At 35.0% G+C, this 21,393-nt stretch overlaps 1 protein-coding gene across 4 annotated transcripts in view; it reads right to left on the minus strand.

The window, feature by feature from the left end:
- Nucleotides 1-21,393, minus strand: part of CNTN4 (contactin 4) — a 175,042-nt gene that overhangs the window by 102,440 nt on the left and 51,209 nt on the right. For all 4 annotated transcript variants that reach the window (XM_039321679.1, XM_039321681.1, XM_039321678.1 and 1 more), the window contains exons 3-6: nucleotides 15,423-15,525; nucleotides 13,524-13,708; nucleotides 6,912-7,048; nucleotides 5,126-5,255 (exon numbers count right to left, since the gene is read on the minus strand). In XM_039321679.1, the coding sequence (XP_039177613.1) occupies nucleotides 5,126-5,255; nucleotides 6,912-7,048; nucleotides 13,524-13,708; nucleotides 15,423-15,525 (555 nt within the window). The remainder of the gene's footprint in view (nucleotides 1-5,125; nucleotides 5,256-6,911; nucleotides 7,049-13,523; nucleotides 13,709-15,422; nucleotides 15,526-21,393) is intronic.

A 21,393-nucleotide genomic window follows, 5' to 3' on the forward strand; every position in this document is an offset into this window, starting at 1 on the left:
CTGCAGCTGCCAAAAAAGCCAACACAGTGCTAGGCTGCATTAACAGGGATAGAATCAAGATCACATGAATGTTAATACCACTTTACAATGCCTTGGTAAGGCCACACTTGGAATACTGCATCCAGCTTTGGTCACCATGATGTAAAAAAGATGTTGAGACTCTAGAAAGAGTACAGAGAAGAGCAACAAAGATGATTAGGAGACTGGAGGCTAAAGCTTATAAGGAACAGTTGCTGGAATTGGATATGTCTAGTTTAATGAAGAGAAGGATGAGGGGGGACATGATAGCAGTGTTCCAATATCTCCAGGGTTGCCACAAAGAAGAGGGAGTCAAGCTATTCTCCAAAGCACCTGAAGGCAGAACAAAAAGCAATGGATGGAAACTAATCGAGAGAAGCAACCTAGAACTAAGGAGAAATTTCCTGACAGTTAGAACAATCTGCCTCCAGAAGTTGTGAATGCTCCAACACTGAAAGTTTTTAAGAAGAGACTGGACAACCATTTGTCTGAAATGGTGATAAGGTTTCCTGGCTGAGCATGGGGTTGGATTAGGAGACCTCCAATCTGCCTATTATTGTTATTATCATTATTGTTGTTGTTGTTGCTGTTAGCAATAGTTTTCTCAAGCGATTCTTAAACAACTGGTAGATAGATGCAGAAAATTTACATCAAATTTATATAATAAGTGCTTACACAATAGTGCTTTTGGTATTACACTAAGTTGTGACGGCAAACCTATGAAATGCATGTGAAAGGTTGACACACCACCAATTACCCACACTGAACAAGAACTATTCTTCTTGTTTGAGTCACCAAAGAACAACAATATAAGAAAAATTTGGCCCTCTACTATTCAAAACTTAACATGGATTCTCACCATCCATTTTAGCACATGATCTGTCATCTTAAAAATTGTGATTGGGGGGGACATGAAGGAGACAGCAATTTGCAAAATATGGCAACTGCCCATTTCTTCCATCCACTACATGGGGTGTTTAAATGTAGATAAATCTCCCTCTTTTATGGGCGTGTGTATGGGACATCCATCAGGGTCCAGTTAGGCATTTTCTGAATTTTGACACGCCAAGCCCAAAAGGTTCGCCATCAGTGTACGAAGCCTTCCAAATGACCTGGGAGGCTTTGCAGGCTTCAAAAAGGATTTGGAAGAAACTGCCACATAAAAAGCTTTGGATGTTGTATAACAACAGAACCTCTCTGCTATTCCTTAAAATAGCACAACAGGAAATAAAAAAGATGTTATTATTTTAAGAAGTAAATTCAATAAAGTCAGCCTGACTCATAAAGCACTGAATCCTACTTTGTGGGATTCAGGAAGAAGTGTGAAAAAAGTCAAGCCACTTCAGGGATGAGCAAGGAGGGGTACACCTTTTGTGGATCATATTTGAAGTGTGCAGAGAACAGGTTCTGTGATCTAACTCTTATCCATGTGGATCCATCTATATCAGGGATAAGCAACCTTGGCTCTTTTATGGCTCATGGACTTCAACTCCCAGAATTCCAGAATTCTGGGAGTTGAAGTCCACAAGTCATAAAAGAGCCAAGGTTGCCTACCCCTGATGTATACTGATCCTCCTCATGTTTACAGCCATCCTTCCCTCCTCAGTATTATTTTTAGTTAACAGCAGGATAAATGTTTCAAACAAATATGCAAATACAAAATTAAATAATTCTTGTTTGGTGCTCCAAAGTACATAAAACAGGGCGGTAAGAAAAGATCTTGTCCTTGACATTATGATCTTTGGTGATCTGCCCAATTAGATAAATCCACTGAAGTGGCAATTGACCCCTTGCCAGAATCTGTTGAGGTTTTACTCCAATTGTTTAATAATCCATTGCAGAATTATTGCTGTCCAGATAAATACTACACTCAGCTCAAGTTCCAGTAAACACATAAAGGTAAAACTGAGATCACAAGGCTACATGCAACTCATAAGCACCTCTGAAAGTTTATCACTATATCTATAATTTAATATTAAAATTGTGTTTATGAATGCAGCAGAAGAGACTTATTATTAATTGCTATACATGGGGAACAATTAAGTTTATTAAATATAATCAATTCAAATATTTTATTATTGAGTAATTAGAAAATTTTATAGCAAGGAATAAAATTATAAAATGCAAAAAGAAAGAAAAGGAAGGAAAGAAAAGAAAAAGAAAGGAGAAAGAAAAAAAGATTCCATGAAAAATTACAAATAAAAAAGACAAGCAAGCAAAGAAATAAAATAAAAAAGGGGAAACTACAGATATGTGTATCACATTAATCAAATGTCAAGCAGATTTCTATATCTGTCTTAGGAAAACATTACTATATTATAAAGTATAATAAAATCTAGTCAAATATGAATTACATTAAATCAGCTTTATTTTTATACTTGCCACTCTCACTTTATGGATTGTGAATGCACTTTGTGTCTCAGAAGAAAAGAAAAATACCCAACAACAACCCCCACCTTATCCTGTCTAGCTTTGAAAGCCAAGTGTAGCCAGTAATTAAACTTTATAATTCACCACCATTAGATGTGGGGCTGAGTATCATCTTTGCTGCCTTCAAAAGGGGGTTGGGCCAATTCATAATGGAGATGAATGGACTTTTAACCTTCATGGCAGTGTGCTTCCTTACTGAGATCATCTGCTTGGAAACCAGAAGCCTTCCTTGTGCAATTGGGTGGCCACTGAGAGATTAGAATGCTAGAGAAAATGGGCCAGTAAGACATTGTGTTCTTATATTCTGATCCACTTAGAAGGTGAATGGGAGATAATCAAGAGTAACAAGGGCCACAGATAAGGCTAGGAAGTTAAAAAAAATTCCTGGGAATGGAATGGCAAACTATTTTAATGCTTATATTTTTAAAAATAAGATAGAAGAGATTACATATAAAACTGGTATACTTGAATATATTCATATATAAGCATTCCTGGAGGACAGTTTGCCCAGCCATGTCAGTGTACCTCCACACCTATAGAGGGTACATTGTAACATTCCATCATCATCATCATCATCATCATCATCATTATCGATCATCGCACAGTCAGCCAGATGTTCAGACTGGATTTGGCATTTTGTCTACCTATCGAGTCCTTACCCAGGACCTGGGATAGGCAGATGTGGATGTTTGATGGTATTACAGATATCGTCGCAAGATGGAAGCAGTTCCTAGTAAGGCCGCCTTTTGCAATTGACTAATAGCGAATTTGTCAATGCCAATGGTGTTCAAGTGGTGCTCCAGTTGTTTTGGGATTGCACCCAAGGAGCCTATGACTATTGGTACTACCCTTGCTTGCTTTTGCCACAGTCTTTCTATTTCTATTTGTAGGTCTTTGTATTTTGTTATCTTCTCCAGTTCTTTCTCTTCTATTCTGCTGTCTCCAGGCACTGCCACGTCCACTATCCAGACTTTTTTGTCTTTCTTATCGACAATTGTTAAGTCTGGGGTGTTATGTTGCAGGTGCTTGTCTGTTTGAATTCTGAAGTCCCAGAGCAGTTTAATTTTATCATTTTCTATGACTTTCTCTATTTTATTATTATTATTATTATTATTATTATTATTATTATTATTATTATTATTATGGATCATCGCACTGTCAGCAAGATGTTCAGACTGGATTTGGCATTTTGTCTACCTATCGAGTCCTTACCCAGGACCTGGGATAGGCAGATGTGGATGTTTGATGGTATTATTATTGTTGTTGTTGTTGTTGTTGTTATTATTATTATTATTACACAGTCAGCCAGATGTTTAGACTGGATTTGGCATTTTTCTATACCTATCGAGTCCTTACCAAGGACCTGGGATAGGCAGATATCGATGTTTGATGGTATTACAGATATCGTTGCAGGATGGAAGTAGTTCCTAGTAAGGCCGCCTTTTGCAATTGACTAATGGCGAATTTGTCAATGCCAATGGTGATCAAGTGGTGCTCCAGTTGTTTTGGGATTGCACCCAAGGCCCCTATTACTATTGGTACTACCCTTGCTTGCCTTTGCCACAGTCTTTCTATTTCTATTTGTAGGTCTTTGGAAACAACAACAACAACAACTATTATTATTATTATTATTATTATTATTATTATTATTATTATTATTATTATTATTATTGCTATTGTTTCCAATCATAGAAATCTTAGGAAATGGTTGGGAGAAATTAAATAACCCTTCACCACTACTGAATTAAAGAGTTGGCAGATTCTGGAATGAAATTGGTTATCCATTTTCCCAATCCCTATCCTGTTTCCATTGTTTCTGTTGCCAACTACTATCAGCTGACTTTGTTACCCTCCAAGTTAATGGATGAACACAAATTGATTTTACAGAATGAGGCTCTCATTGGGTCATGCTGAAATAAGGAAAATATAGGTTAATGTCAGTGTTATTAAGGGAGGTCTGTGTAACTCACATTCTGCACGAGATGAATGTAATATCCTGAAGATGAAAAAAAAATTGTGCCTGGGCATGACAATGGCATGGTTAGGTCAATAGACAAGTGTACTCTAAATAGGATGAGGAAAAAAAATAAATAGGGCTTTGGACAATTTCCAGTAGTTCTGCAAGCAATGTTATTCTGAATTGTTTGCCATTATTTGTCATACTGCCTTTTTGCAAAAATAACAAAAGTTTCATAAAATTAATTTTACAATAAATGACTTCACAAAAACAAAACAAAAAAGTATAAAACTACGATTAAAAAGCCAATAAAATAATGAATGCAGTTTGAAATGCTCAATTCCTCCAGTCCACCAAAAGGAAAGTGTGTGTGTGTGTGTATGTACGATACGTTCTGAAACTGGATTTGTATATTGTTTGTATCTGTGTTTACATGCAGTGGACCTCACAACATGTCCATCTTTACATCAGATAATGCACAGTAAAAACTCTTTCATTGCAAAGAAGCAAATTATAGTTCTAAGAATAAACAGTAGTAAAATATGACATAAAACATTTCACATATAGGAGCAATTATTCCCACTGACTTTCAGAAAATGCTTTGGATCAACTTTTCTAGAATTTAATTAATATCACATTAATTAATGACTTCATTAGAGGTAATAAAACAAGTTAAGGCAATAGAAACTTTTCAATAGCTTTTAAGTAAAAGGAGCTCACCAATTACGCTCAATTCTGCACTGACATAGATGATTCCATATCTATTTTCTGCTACACACTGATACATCCCAGTGTCGGAGAGATTCACACTGGGAATGGTAAGTGTTCCATGTTCTATTTGAAGTCTTTCCTGCAAAATAGTTAATAACATAAACAAAAAAACTTTCCTTCAGAATTTATATATTCCTGCAATGATATTACTTTAATTGTCAAACAGGTGGGTAGTGTCAATATTAAGGTTAAAAAAAGTCATATATAATTAGTCATACACAATTAGAATCTTTGCCAACAAAATTCATATCATGTTAAAGGCAAAAGGCATTAGTGAATTGTGATTAATTCCAAAGTTTTTTCTTGTTCTCAGTGATTGGACATCTGAACAATTTTGATTAATTAATTAATAATTAATAATTCTTTGAAGCCCAAAGATTCAATTCTTTGAATCTAAAATTTCTGCTGTCCTATGGCATGTTATGGCCTAACTCAGCCTGACATGTTCTTCAGAAATTCAGCTTTCTGTTCCCTTGAAGGTTAATAGAAAAGTAATCATATTCAGTGGTGCAAACTGCAAAGCAATTGTATGCACCCCACCAGATTAAAATTGTTATACCCGAAAGATATAAATCATAACCTTTTAATAATCCTTATTTTACTTTAATGTGATTTAAATTCAGAACCATCTGCAAGTGATCAGCATGAAGAAAGTCACATTAGCACATGACACAAAAGAATGGACAATCAGGGTTCAGTCTAAGGATAAAAGAACTCACAATACCAATAACAACAATAACAAAAGTAGCAGAGTGCTTCTCTACACAATAGGAATGTGTGTGTGTGTATTTTAGCAAATCTTAACATGGAACAAATATAATCTTGAAAAGATGTTGGGCTCTTCTCAATGGTGGAGTTGAAATTTAACATTGCACAGTCTTTATTTGATTGAATCTAGGCAACAACAGTTTCAGAAAGTGCAAGTGAGAGCGATTTGTGATTTGCTTATTTTTTGCCTTTAAAGTTGAGACAATCAAGGGCTGGAATGATCTCCTTTCGTGAGATTAGGAATAGAGGGGTGCTGATGAGATCTTTTCCTTTCTTTCTATAGCTCATTAATCTTTAGGTAGTTCTGTGTGACACTGCTAATGGTAGGTCATTCCCTCAATTTGGCCATGTCAGCAGAAGTCCCTAGAAGTGAAAGGGATACAGACGAGAGAGCTTGTTTACATTCCACAAAGTTCAATTAAAACTTATACACTAAAAAAACAAAACAGAAAAAAGGAGGTTTATAGCCTGAATAGCTATATTCCCAGTTTTGCTTTTCAAGTTGGCACTTAACAGAGGTTTTGTTACAGGTGATATTTTGTTTGCCTGTGGTGTTGCAGGAGCTGAAAAATTGTACAGCCATTTTATGTATCTTTCTTCTCCTCAAAGCAAATATGCCCTGCAAAGGAATCCCACAGCTTCTCAGTTCCAATTGATTGCATGAAATGTTTGTCAATGGCACTTAAATGCCTACCATTCAATGAGCATTGGTTGAAAACTAGGCGCTCAAGGGCGATTTTTGCTTTTTGAAAAGTATGACTTGAATTACATTGTTTTAATGATATGGAAAGCTCAAGGTGATCTTGTGACATTCACTCAGCACGACAAGAAGTCTGCGGTGGGACAGATGAAACCTTTAAGACTACATAGTTTCTGCTGTTTTTCTTTTTCAGTAGCAGTGCTGAAAACAAATCCTTGCAAGTTAATCCCCAATGTCAGAGCATCAACATTGGAAGATTGTTTGTACCTGAGGGAGAAGAAGTTCACCATCCTTCAGCCAGCTATAAGAAGGCTTTGGTCTGCCATTTGCCTTACATTCCCAGTAGATACTTTCTTCTATAGCCACCTGAACATCACTTATTTTCAGAATCCAGTTGGGAGGAGCTGAAAGGAATATAGGGATATTTATCTGAGTAACATTTATTTACTCACTGCCATGATCGTACAAATCGTACAAATAAATCTATTCCAATGCTTTCCTTTAAAAAAAAATAGAAACGTGGGCTTAAGATCAGATTGCTGTTTCCGTGTGTGTGTGTGTGTGTGTGTGTGTGTGTGTGTGTGTGTTAATAGTAGTAGTAGTAGTAATAATAATAATAATAATAACGACTTTGGTCACTTCTATACATCAAAGATGTTCAGCGTGAGGACTGCATTGATTTAGTGGAATTGGGTAACCTGGGTATATCAGCGTTAATACCTGGTACCTGGTAACTGGCTGGACAAGTCTCTGCAGTTTTACTGGCAAGATTTTAAAACTGGTTTGCCATTGGCCTCTTCTTAGGGCTAAGAGAGAATGACTGGCCCAGGATCATCCTTTGTGCCCAAGGTTGGACTAGAACTCACTCTCTCTTGTTTTGTAGCCTGGAGCCTTAATCACTGTCCCAAACTAGCTTTCATGGGTATACCTATATGGGTATACCTATAATAACCTATAATGATATTTCTAATAATGCAATAAAGTAGAATCCCTGAAATACTTAAGCAAAAAAACCAAATCAGGTAAATTAATAAACACTTGTCTTGCTTTATTAATGTTATCTATATATGTCAATTATTTCTATAGATAATTTGTTTTTTTTGTTATGCATATGATTTGCAAGATAGAGAATGCATAAAAGTATGAAATATTTCACTATCTGAGGGGGAATAAAGCTCTCCCTGAAATCTATCTTGCACCTTATCATATACATGGATCAAATCCTGTAGAATATGAAGACTGATTTGTGAGGCTACAAAATATTTAGGTTGTAAATAATAATAATAATAATAATAATAATAATAATAATAATAATAATAATAAAGTTGGAAGGGACCTTGGAGGTCATCTAGTCCAACCCCCTGTTCAGGCAGGAAACCCTACACCATTTCGGACAAATGGCTGTCTAGTCTCTTCTTAAAAACTTCCAGTGTTGGAGCATTTATTGCTTCTGGAGGCAGGTTGTTCCACTGATTAATTGTTCTCACTGTCAGGAAGTTTCTCCTTAGTTCTAGGTTGCTTCTCTCCTTGATTAGTTTCCACCCGTTGCTTCTTGTCCTGCCTTCAGGTGCTTTGGAAAATAGCTTAATTCCCTCTTCTTTATGGCAGCCCATGAGATATTGGAATACTGCTATCATGTCCCCCCTTGTCCTTCTCTTCGTTAAACTAGACATACCAAATTCTAGCAACTGTTCCTTATATGTTTTAGCCTCCAGTCCCCTAATCATCTTTGTTGCTCTTCTCTGTACTCTTTCTAGAGTCTCAACATCTTTTTTACATCGTGGTGACCAAAACTGGATGCAGTATTCCAAGTGTGGCCGTACCAAGGCATTGAAGAGTGGTATTAATACTTCACGTGATCTTGATTCTATCCCTCTGTTAATGCAGCCTAGCACTGTGTTGGCCTTTTTGGCAGCTGCAGCACACTGCTGGCTCATATTTAGGTGATTGTCTACTAGGACTCCGAGGTCCCTCTCACAGTTACTACTGATGAGCATGTTGCCACCTATGCTGTACTTGTGCATTTGGTTTTTCTTGCCTAAATGTAGAACCTTGCTTTTTTCACAATTGAATTTCATTTTGTTAGATAGTGCCCAGTGTTCAAGTCTCTCCAGATCCTTCTGTATCTTAAGCCTGTCTTCTGGAGTGTTGGCTATTCCTGCCAGCTTGGTGTCGTCTGCAAATTTGATGAGTTCCCCATCTATCCCTTCATCCAAATCGTTGATGAAGATGTTGAAGAGCACTGGGCCAAGAACCGAGCCCTGGGGCACCCCACTACACACTTCCCTCCATATAGATGCAGTTCCATTGAGGACCACTCGCTGAGTACGGCCGGTCAGCCAGCTACGGATCCATCTGGTGGTGATTCTGTCTACCCACATTTTTCTATCTTATCAAGTAGTAGGTTGTGATCTACTTTATCAAATGCCTTACTGAAGTCCAAGTAAATTATATCCACAGCATTCCTCTGGTCCACTAATTTTGTCACTTGGTCAAAGAATGTAATAAGATTTGTCTGGCATGATCTATTTTTGACAAACCTATGTTAGCTTTTAGTAATGACTTTGTTTGCCTCTAGGTGTTCGTTGATTTGTTATAATAGAGTGTGTGTATTTTGGTGACTTTCAGTTCTTTCAATCATCATAATTGTAATTTGTATAGGCAAACATAAACAATGGAAGAGTAGTATCAATGTGGAAAAAATAGAAAAAGCTAATTTGACATTAGAAGAAAACAGCAGTTTAAATGGACTGGAGGGATAAACAATTAAACTGGATTGTGCAGATCCAAAAGTAGTGATAAGAAATGTGAAAAATATAGCAATCATGGAGTCAAAGTAGATCTTAAAAAAAAATCAGAAAATACTCCAGAACCTGAATTTTTTCCCCTGTGAATTTACATGGCTACTCTTGTGGACCATGTTACAACTGCAATATCTAACTATTTGCAGTTAAATAATATCATAAAATAACTTTCAGAAAGATATATCTAAAAATTACTGTCAGTACCTTGATTTCAAGTAACAAACACAAATCCCAATGAATAATATGGGGGTATTTTAAAACTGCTAGACAATTAAATATTCTATGGAATGGGAAATAATTAAGCTCTATATAAATATTTGTAATCCATAACAAAAATACAAGAACATATATAATACCAGCAGAGGTCTCCAGGAAACTGGATATTTTATATTATTCCATCTGTATTTAGCCAGATAAAAGAATGTCAAATTTGTCAACTTAAATTTTATCAACATGAAGCTATAATTTTAAACCCATCTCTGTTTTCAACATTTGTTGAAATTGTTGAATAACAATAATTCTCAAAACAACAAAAATATATTTTAATAGTTCTGTTTGTGGTTACTCTTAACAATACTCAAAACACTTTTTAGCACAAGCTAGACAGCTACCAGCAGCAAGAAAAATATATCAAGAAGAAAAGTTTAAGATCTTTTGTTTGAAATATAAAATATACTAAAAAAAATATACTAATTTGATCATTATAATTTTGTATTATCATCTTAATTTTGGACTGAATTGTTATTTTGTATCTACGGATTGACTCTGTCTCACATAATTCAATTTACTTTTTTCTCTTTCTTGGAATTGGCTAGTACTATAGCAATTCTGCTTAAAAATACTTGGGTTTGCTCCTTTCTTCTTGTTTACTTGGCTCAATTAAGCCAGGTATTTATTTATTCCATTTTTTTAACCTTCTGCAGTCAAGAAAAGCCAAGGGCCATTGGTCTCTCTTGTCTGTTAAAAATAAACAAGATCTACTAATAATATTTCAACGTTAGCCTGCAAGGAGGAAGAAGAGCAATGCTAAAGAATAAAATAAGACTTTATATCTTATTGCTGACTGACCACTAATATGTATTGTATGATTTATGTGGTGACCTTAATCATGCCTTGACTTTAATCAATATTTTTGTGTCTTAATTACAAGTATATGAAATTTGGGCAAAGTTAATTGATCAACCTAAAAGTAGACCTGTAATTTTTAGGGAAGGGGTTTTTTACTATGGCAATTTGAAATTATACTACTATCTCTTTAGTTTCAGATCTGCCACTAAATTAAATATTTAAAAAACCCTTCTGTTCATGGTACTTGATTGCTTCACACTGCATCAATTTATATACATTGTGTTCCCAGAAAATTTCACCATAGCAGTCACACTTTATAATGTTCAATATTCTCATTATGCACACATTCACACCAAAGGAATTTAGAATGAGCTACTTTCACTTTTCTGAAACTCTGGCAAGAGATGCAATCAGTTCCTCCCCCCCCCCAATGCGTACAATTATAGCCATTCAAACAACCCTGATACAGTTTCAAAAGTTCAGGATCAGGTCTTCCAGAATTAGCTCAAATCGTTTCCATAGGTCTCATAAGAGTTCCCACTGTAGTTCTAGATGAGATACAAATCTTTATCACCCAACTTTAAGTTTAGGGAGACTAAAACTAGAGTTTGGGTTACTGTAATTTATTTATAACTATAGTATAGAAGATGAAATTTGGTCTGCATGAAAGAATTGTGTTATTCACTTCAACCAGAAAATGATACTAAAGTGAAGTAAAGTAAAACTTTAGAATATGACAGTAACTCATTTATATTCTAGGGATAGTTCAGATTTCATAATATCTTTAAGTCTGATGACACCGGAGAAGAAAAACAATCTTTGTGGCACCTTTGTGAGTAGCAGTGTTAGGTCTAAAATTAATCTAGAGCTGGAGACATAGAATTGGTGCCCTAGCCATATGGCTGAAAATGAGCAATTTTATGGAACAATTTCCATGGAGAAAGAAATCATGAAGGCATTCAAAGCTAAAAAATAAATGCTGTAATGATGGATGCCTTTGATCAATGTCATGCAGTCTCAATAAATGAAAAGAGATGGTATTCCTAGATATTCTCAATGATGGTAACTAAAAGACTGGCTGTGAAACTAATGAGAAAAATGAACCTGGAGAGGTTCATTGCCAGTGTGCTAAACTTGTCAGCATTGCTATTCCAACTGGGACAAAATTATTTATTGGTCCAAACTGACCATGCATTAAATGTTATTCTTTCAGGTCTATTTTAACTTGACACCCCACCCCCACCCCTTTTTGGCAAGATTTTGCATTTTGCAAAATGGTAGTTCCTTTTGGGCATTTATAAACATTGAAATTAAGACTTCTGAATTAAGAATAGGAGGGAAAGGAAGCTATAATGGTGGAGGTCTTTTTTTGCACCAGTTTGCCTGAATCTTTAATCTGATCAATACAAAACAGAATAAAACTGTTACTTTCTGTGACTTGGAAAGTATACATCTATTGATGCAGCCTAAAACAGCATCTACCTTTTTGCAATTGCAGTATTTCTAAATAACTCAAATTAAGGTTCAGATCAATTTCAATTTGAAGATTCTTCAAACTATTAACAAGCCAGATATTCCCCATCCTATACTTTTGAGTTCCCGCCATCACTTTGTGATTATTAGTCATTAATGAAATGTTGAAGAATATTGGATCCAGAAATGATCCTATAGTATCACTTTTAGTATCTCACTCTGATTTTATAAGGATTTGTTTCTGAGTACTCTTTGGTATGGTTTTCAAGCTAGCTATAAATGTTCCTAACATGTTTTCAAGCTACCTTTGGAAGTTATCAACCCATTATTTAAGTAGCTTGTTAATCTGACAGATATACATCCTGGTAAGTAAGTATTCCCTGATTATCATTCTATCAAGCTGAAGCTATAGTTCTGCTCCTAAAGCCTTTTGTTGCTTTTCAATGGGAGTTTCACTTGAAAACAAGTATGTATCAGATTTTTAAAAAAACAATCCAAGTCTTCTTTCTTTTTCTCTTACTCTAACCTGTGTTGTTCAGATACTTACCTGACTTGCTCTTTCTCCATAGTGGAAGGAGACACTTAGCTATAGACATGCTTTAAGCAACATGAGCTTTCCTACATATTATTTCCAAAATAAAGCATGACCATTTTTCACACAAGCATCAACCTCAAGAATCCTTTAAAAAAAAAAAATCCTGACTGGGTTTTTTTTTTCATTCATTATTTCTTCTGGATAAAGCTATTGGCTATCCAACTGTCTTGGCAACCTTTCTTTAAAATTAGAGATAAAAAAGGTATGCTAAATAGGCTAAATAAATATATAGTTCTTTCCTTTTGAAAAGATCATGGAATACCTTCTATTGTCATGTTTAGCTGGGAGGGATAAAACATGGCTGGCTTTAAGGCATAAAACAATTGCCTGTTCTTACCCTTATTTTCATAACACAAACATTCGTGTATTAGTGTCACAAGGATCTTATAACATCCTGGACTGCAGAAATGAGTTGCACCATAACTTCAGATAGATATAGAGCTCATTATTAGATTTTCACCATAACAAGTACTGGGTTAATAGAAATTGGTGTAAGGGGGCCATTTGGATTTTTACATGAAGAGGTGGTACCAATGAAAGATCACTCAGAAACAAAGACTTGATGAAAGCAATAAAAGAAACAAGCAGTCCTAATTTTGTTTAAAGGCAGAACTGCTAAGATTATTCAAAACAGCATGTTTTCTAACAGATGATGAAAAAAAAGAAACCCTGAATGAATTGCTTTACAATAGCAGTTTGTTTTTTTACTAGGCCAATCTCTGTCTCATGACATACGTTTTTACTTCTTCCACATTTCATAGCCTCAATCAATAAGCCTGTCTCAGAGGTTTTTATTTTATGTAAAATTACACTTGCTGAGTAGATCTATTTACAATACAAAATGTGAAGAGAAATATCAACACTGACATTGCAACAAAGCATTTACTGCATTTTGGCCTCAGCTATAATGAAAATCAGGTAAATAAATAAACTGGGTACCATAAAATGTAAGTTGGCCCCTGGCCACGTTCCTTCCTCTCACATTTTCAGCTAGGCATTCATACATGCCAGCATCTTCCTGCTGAAAGTTGGGAATTTCAAGAATGCTGCTTGATTTGTGTCTCCGAGCTTTTTTGGGGATTTGCTTTCCATCTGTTCTTCTCCAGCTGATTGTAGGAACTGGGCTATTTATGAACAATAAAAGGAAAAAAAATATGATGGTAAAGGCTATGTAATTTTAAATGACACATGTATTATTTATTAATAATTTCTAGACAAAACAATTCCATTATATGATCATCAAAACTTAGGTCAGCTCTTCCCAATGTCTAATTAAACTGAGTGGAAATTCTGGAAATACCAAAACATCTTGAAGGTGCCAAGTTAGGAAAAGCTGATCTACATCTTCAATTAGTCATATTTATACCTGGGCTGTTATTGGTTATACTTATTATCATGCAATGATGGTGACTTTTGTCACATATCTTAATGTGGGTTTTTGCCTATGATCATGTAGCTCAAAATATTTAGTGGAGAGCATACTGAGAAAGGCATGTCCAATGGGCATATCCTGTGGGCCTGTATGCTTCTGATATTTATGCTAGAGGATTCTGTCCATTTCATACACAATTCTGCATTGATTTTATTCTTTCTGGGAACATAAACCATTAATTAAATCTTTCTATAAGCACAGTTTTCCAATAAATAGAAATATGATATATTTAGACATAAAGATATCTGCTGTCTTTTTCAAACAGAAATATTTTCCCCCAAACCAATCCCTAATCCATCATTCGATTTATTTGAAACATGTAGCCTATAAAACATGGAACAGCTTCTCCAAAAATAAATTAATGGCAGACTATGGAATATAAATGCAGGCTTGCTAAGAGAAAAATTTGAAATATAGTAGTAAGTGTGGGATATGAGGGAACATATTTCAGCATTGGACAAACTGGTGATTAGGAGTAGGCCTAAATACCTGTAGAGATATGACATAAGTATCCTTTTCATTGAAAACAAATACCTGTAAGTTTTGCTCCTGTCATAAAATTGGCTATTTTGTATATATTTTGTATACACGTACACACACACTATCTAGAATTCTTATAACAATGGCATTAAGTCACCAATGATTAATTTAAATTGTAATAAAGACTTGATTTCACCTAAATTTTCAAATATAATTTAAATTTCATTTGTAGTATGTAGGACAATATTGTGGAATCAAACTAAACATTGTGTCTTTGACCAGATGATATATCTAGGAGCTCAGTGACAAACTACAAAAATATCAGTGTCCTCTGTTGTTATTCACAGCAGGTAATAGAGTACACTGAGTTTGACTTTTTTATTACAGGTCACAGATCCACCAAGCATATCCATGAAAGAGACACTCTGAATTAATTTATCGGAACAGGTCACAGTATACCAGGTCTGTATTGTAGACAAATACAACAGCATTATGGTTCCCTTATAATAAATCACTTTCATGCTAAGTCCTGACACTGAATTTTCTCATTGCTGTGGAATACTGCAAAATTATTTTTAGCATACAATTCATCAGGTCCTCAAGATTTATTTTATGCATCCAATTTGTATAATATTTTCAGTTGGTTTGTGTGGCCTATCTGGAGAAGGATCATACCTCAATAACTTTTGTTATTAGATTAAATGATTGATGGATTAGATGTAATAAAGCAGGTAAATCTTTAATTTGATTCCAGGAAGATGATGCTGTTTGAAGTGACAATTTGTGTAGCACTGGAAAATGAGCAATTTGTTGAAAGGGTCCTGGAGCAAATATAAATTGTGTCCAACAGAATTCTCCAATTTGGTAGACTGTATTAACTGTCTGAAAATAATTTCAGTACTATTGTGTGATTGGCAAAAACTTACTTTCCCAGTGCAAAACACTCCAGCCTCACAGTTGTTCCTTTGGCAGATGGCACCGTTTCTGGGAACTGCACTTCGATTTTTGGCTCATATTCACCCATCACTCCTGTGAATACAAAATAGATGCTACAATGGGCTGATTTCTGCATTTCATATTCTCAAGTATTCCAGAGTTAACTGGGAATATTTGATGTATCATTACATAACAGTTTATCTGTTAACTTCAAAGAAGACCTAACAGCCACTCAATGAGGGCTTCCTCTCCCAAAATTGGCCTGTAGCTCTTAGCAATCTGCCTAAGATTAGAATATACATACATACATACTAAATACATACATACATACATACATACATACTAAATCCCCCCGCTGCAACGAGAACCAGTGCTGCCAAGAGAGGGCGGAACATAGCTCTAACAATACCCCCTGAGATCGACGGAGATGTGAACACAAGTGCTCGAGAGAACGACAGAAGAAATCTTTACTCCGATTCCCCCTCCCACCTATCAGCTGTTCAGCAGGGAATACTGGCACAGTCTAGGAACCAAGCGCAGACGTCTATGGAACCCGTTTGAACCATCTTGTTAGAAACGGTCTCTCAGCCCTGAAGATGTTGGGGAGTTTTCCCAACGAAAGCTTGGCAACCTTTTAATATAGTAAAATACTTTAATTAAAGTATTTTAACTTTAAACTCTCCTGGTGAACGCGCTTTATTCATTCCATTTATAATTATGCCCGGGAGTCGCATTTTCACCATCATTATTGAATACATACATACATATATACATACATTAAAAATAACAAATGTAAAAATAACAAATGAATTTGAACACCAGGATAAGGTTATAAACAAAACTGTTTAATATACAAGAATACTTAGCTTTTGTTGTCAGAACTCCCAAATCCTTGTTTTTATATTCTTGATGATATACTCAGTTTGGCCGACGAAAACTAAGTACTCTTGTATATTAAACAGTTTTGTTTATAACCTTATCCTAATGTTCAAATTCATTTGTTATTTTTACATTTGTTATTTTTACTGTATGACTATACCCAGGATTCGCATTTTTAATATAATTATAATTAGGTATATATATATATATATATATATATATATATATATATATATATATATATATAGGTCTTTGGTTGTTCGGGTTTTCTCCCGCATAAAATTGAAAGTGTCTTGGCAACGTTTCGACGAAGACACTTCCAATTTTACGCGGGAGAAAACCCGAACAACCAAAGACCTACATACAAATACCCGCGAAAACCTCAGAAAACATATACATACATACATACATACATACATACATACATACATACATACATATATATATATATATATATATATATATATATATATATATATATATTCTATGAACAGCAAAGTGCTAATAAAGTATAATCAGTGCCTTTTGTAGACCTAATGAAAAATTGTAGGCCATCAGAGATTCAAATAATACCAGGACAAATTGTCTTTGATGGCATTATACAGGTTTTATTGCCTTTGTAAATCACTTACCATACTTTCAAATAAATAAAATAAATCTAAATATTGGTTTACATTAAGAAGTCATGTTTATACCCAGTCAACATATAAACTGAACCGATTTCACTAGAGGTTAATGTGATTTCCTGGAGAATAAACTCATGAGCATTACATTATAACTTTTTTTTAGAGGGTATCCTTTGTACTTATTTTTTGTCTACCTACAGGAATGAATGCAAGATTTAATATAATAGGAAAACTGCAATTATGAGGCATTGAATATGGGATTAAAATTCAAAAGTATCATTTTTCCAAAATACAGTTTGCAGACAGCTGGAATCCCTGCATCTTTGATTCTGAGCCATTATGACTGCTATGGAGGATGCTCCCCTGTTGCCTGGCTTATACTCTAAAGTGATCTGTTGATGTTTTATCCATGGAAGCAAATAACAGCAGCTGCCTCCTGCATGGAATGTTAACCCTAGAACTCTGCAGAATGTAAAGCTACTTCTGCTGAGGGAGGGAACCAGCAATACAGCTAAAAACAAGGCTGAATTTGAATAAAGAAAAATAATCACTTTAAGCAGAGCATTTTTGTTTGTTTGTTCAAAAATTGGTGTGCCACACAGAGTTACAGAAAGTAATCTGAAGAGTGACAAACTATAAAATAAATGTTAAGTAAAGATCATATGAAGTGTAAGTCTATCTATATTTAGTGCTATTTTTATTGCAATAAACGTATTGCCTGTTATTTATTTATTTATTGAATGTGTATTTATTAGAAATTAATTCACCTAACTGTGACTCAAATAGATGTACATCAAGTGAATGATAACATAGAATTACACCAAGTAAGCTATAACTTCCACTAACATATTCAGAAATGATCATTTTCATATTTTCCAGTTTGGGGAGAGTCATATTATTTATTTATTTATTTATTAAACAATCAAATGTATATAGCCACTCATCTCTCCTTATAGTGGATAAAGCAGAAAATATAAAAACAGCAAATGCAAATATAAAAACTATAATAATAAACATTCTAAAAACCCAAAATACCAAACCCTAAGTGAAGAAAAAAATATTGAAAAGGCATCTTTAATAATAGATCCATCTAGATCAGGGGTGTCAAACTTGCAACATCACGTGATATGTCATGACATATCGTGACTTTTTTGCCTTTGCCGGCAATGGGGTGGGGGCACTTTTGTTACAATGCATCCAGCCTACAGGCCAGCACTGCTGATTTAGATAAATCTCTGGTTATGTGGAAGCCTCAGGCCTGATCACATATCCATGTTTGAGAAGCTTTCAGAATTTCAAAACATCGAAATTTAACTGGTTTATTCCCCAAAGTTGAAGGATCTGCTTTGGGAATCAATACATATTAGGCAAGGCAAATATAACATCAAATATGTTACCATTTTATGATTAAAGTGTATATATAAAACTGCTTAATGTAAATGTGAAAAAAAAATACTGGATATAACCACACAGAAGCTGGCTCAGTGAATGTTCCCTGTTCATAGTTCTTTGTAAGAGATGATCTGATGCTTAAAACATTATAGATGTTTATCTCTCACACAGAGATTCACATTGATCAAATGGCTTTTGAAGAAGAATAAAACAAGGAATCCTGCTGTTGCTCAGCTGTTTTGAAATGAAATTGTCTTCATGTGACTGGCCCTCACATGTTTGTCTTTATCTGTTTTATCCACTTTCATGGGTAGGCTCATTCTTATCCTGTCATTATTTAATGTTTAAGCTACGGATAGCAACTTATGATAACAATGCTGATTTCTTGACTATTGCTATAATGTTTTTGCATAACATTCTAAAGACTGTTTCATTTTACTCTCTCTGTATAACTATACCTTATCTTACACACTTCATACACACTGCCAGTATCTTACTGGCAAAGATACTGTATAGTGCTATAGTCAGACAGATTGCCTTGTTCCTCACTAACTGCTTTTGCTTACCCATGAGTTTGTCAGCACTATTCCAGGGCCTGATTTTGGCTCAGTGTGACTGCTTACTCCAGTTTCTCAAAAGATCCTGGCAGGTGGTCCTGTTGTTGATCTTCTACTCAATTCTATCCCATCTACTTGTTTATCTTTTGTGCAGCCTTGAGACCTTGCTTTTTTTATTCATCCTATTAACTTGTCATAGTTTAGTTTCAATATCTTCTCATCTTTGGCTGGGCTTACTTCAGCCATGTCAACAGGTTGTACAATGGCTGCACATAGTTTAATGCCATAGATGGCGTTAGCTGCCATAATGTACAAAAGATGTAGCTGAAGCTGTCTACATTCACACCACCAGAAAATCCTGATCTGGATGAAACACTGGAGTCACAAAACTACAGTTAAAGTTTTGGTTCTTCTTTCAGCACAAATGGGAAACCAAACAGGCCTGCTATTTCAGGCTGCCCAGGACATCAAAAAAGAGACTTTGCCAACAAGTGAAAAGTAATGAAACTACTTCAATTGAAGGAAATGGATGATCACTTGTGAGCTATTTTTAAAGCTATGGTTCCCCCGTTGCCACTGTTACTCTTTCTGTGCACTCTGATTACTCCCAGCACTTACAGGCTAATTGAGGACTGGCTGAAAGTATACTTAGAATAGATTGTAGAAGACAAGCCTAAATTTGAAGACAATTCTTACTATGGAAAGACCGGAGCAAAGACTATTTTCTGACAAATGCTATGTCATACCGACTGCCTTTTATCTAGCACTTGGACAATTAGATAAACACCATCTCAGCAGAGAAGCCACAAACTGCTCTTATATTGATCCAGGAATTGTCTAAACAATAAGTCTACTTTTATCATTGCCTGGCCATGTCCAGTTTTGATCCATTTTAGTTCCCCATGGAGAAAATGCTTCCTGATATTGTAAAAGCTTGACCAATGGGTTAAGGAAATTTTTTTTTTGAATATGCCATATAATGAAAAGAAACAAGGTGGTCTACGTCCACCTGAAAAATAAATATTGTTTTTTAAAAAGTGCAAAAATCCAGGAAAAGTTATACTTTCTAGGGCTCCCGAGAAGCCCCTAGGAAGCAGAATTAAAAATAAAATGCAGATATGAAATACTATTTATAGATAAATAGATATACTATATTTATAGATTTGCACAGTCATTGAAGGAGAGAGATGGAAACAGGGACAACTACTCAAGAGCAGTACAATATTACAATTTTAATAACTTTTTGGCTATCAAGTCATACTTCCATGGAGAAATCTAAGTATTCCAAATACCTACAGTTTTAATGGACACAAAATCCAATTAAGTTATATAATTGGGAAGAGGCAGGTTGCATAGTTATAATCATCAACACCAATCTGCCAGAATCCTCTCTCACTTGTGCAGTAGACAATATGAAGATGCCTCAAGTAATCTGAATGGGACAGAACAATCTTCACCAGAAATAATTTTATAGGACTCTGTTTTCTCCTTTTAACCAGGATTATCAGATCCATATTTAGTGTTAGATTACAAAGTCAACGCTAATTAAGAAAGAAGTTTTTTTTTAAAAAAACAAAGGCATTGATAAAAGCTTTCTATTATTCATCTAATTGCTGAATATTATAAAAAAGTATTCAATTATTTGAATTGTTGGAATGGAGGATAGAGAGTTAAGACGGAGTGTTTTCCCAAAGATAATATTTTTGCCAATAATGTTTTTATATTTTTGTTATTCATCTTGCTTATACTTGCTTATAAGGAGTGTTAAATACTGTAATAGGTCTAGCACCAACATTTTAGATTATATAGTTCTTATTTATGTAATCAGGACATAACAAATTAGATGAATTTGCCACTTAATCTATTAATGTAACAACAATATACTCCAATGAAACTAATTCCTCTTATATATTGAAATATACTGGCCATGAAATTGTCAGGGTTTTTTTTTTAAAAAAGGGATCCAGATACAACTGTCATTTTTGTTTGCATTCATTGCCCTTTAATTTACTTTTTTGCATCCTGAAAGAGTATTCCTTTATATTACCTGCCTTAACATATGAATATTGATGAATGAATTGCATTTAAACAGCTGAATTATAGGAAATGTAAAACAGGAAAATGAAGACAATAAATAGCAGGGCTATTTCATGATGCCTAATTTTAACATACAAATTTACTATATCCTCAAGTATTCTAATACTTCAAGCCCCAAATCTTATCACATTTCACTTAATGTTCCTACTAGAGATCATTCAGATTGCTACTATTCAAGTCAATGGACTGCCACCTGGTTTTTATGGCCCATGAGCTTAGAATGGGGGTCTAGGTGGGAATTTGCCAAGTCCAAATTTCACCTAAGCTCTCAGGGTGAGTGAAGGCAGAGGGACGGAACATTCTGGGTGGTAGCAGCAGCATATCAATGGCCTCCTTAATAATGGGCTGGTGCCATCCAATGCCTGCCATACTTCTTGCCCTGCAGATCTGTCAGCCAGGCCACAAAGCAG

This window comes from Crotalus tigris, unplaced genomic scaffold (genome assembly GCF_016545835.1).
Source record: "Crotalus tigris isolate CLP2741 ecotype Arizona unplaced genomic scaffold, ASM1654583v1 scf7180000023780.715972, whole genome shotgun sequence".
Taxonomy (NCBI): domain Eukaryota; kingdom Metazoa; phylum Chordata; class Lepidosauria; order Squamata; family Viperidae; genus Crotalus; species Crotalus tigris.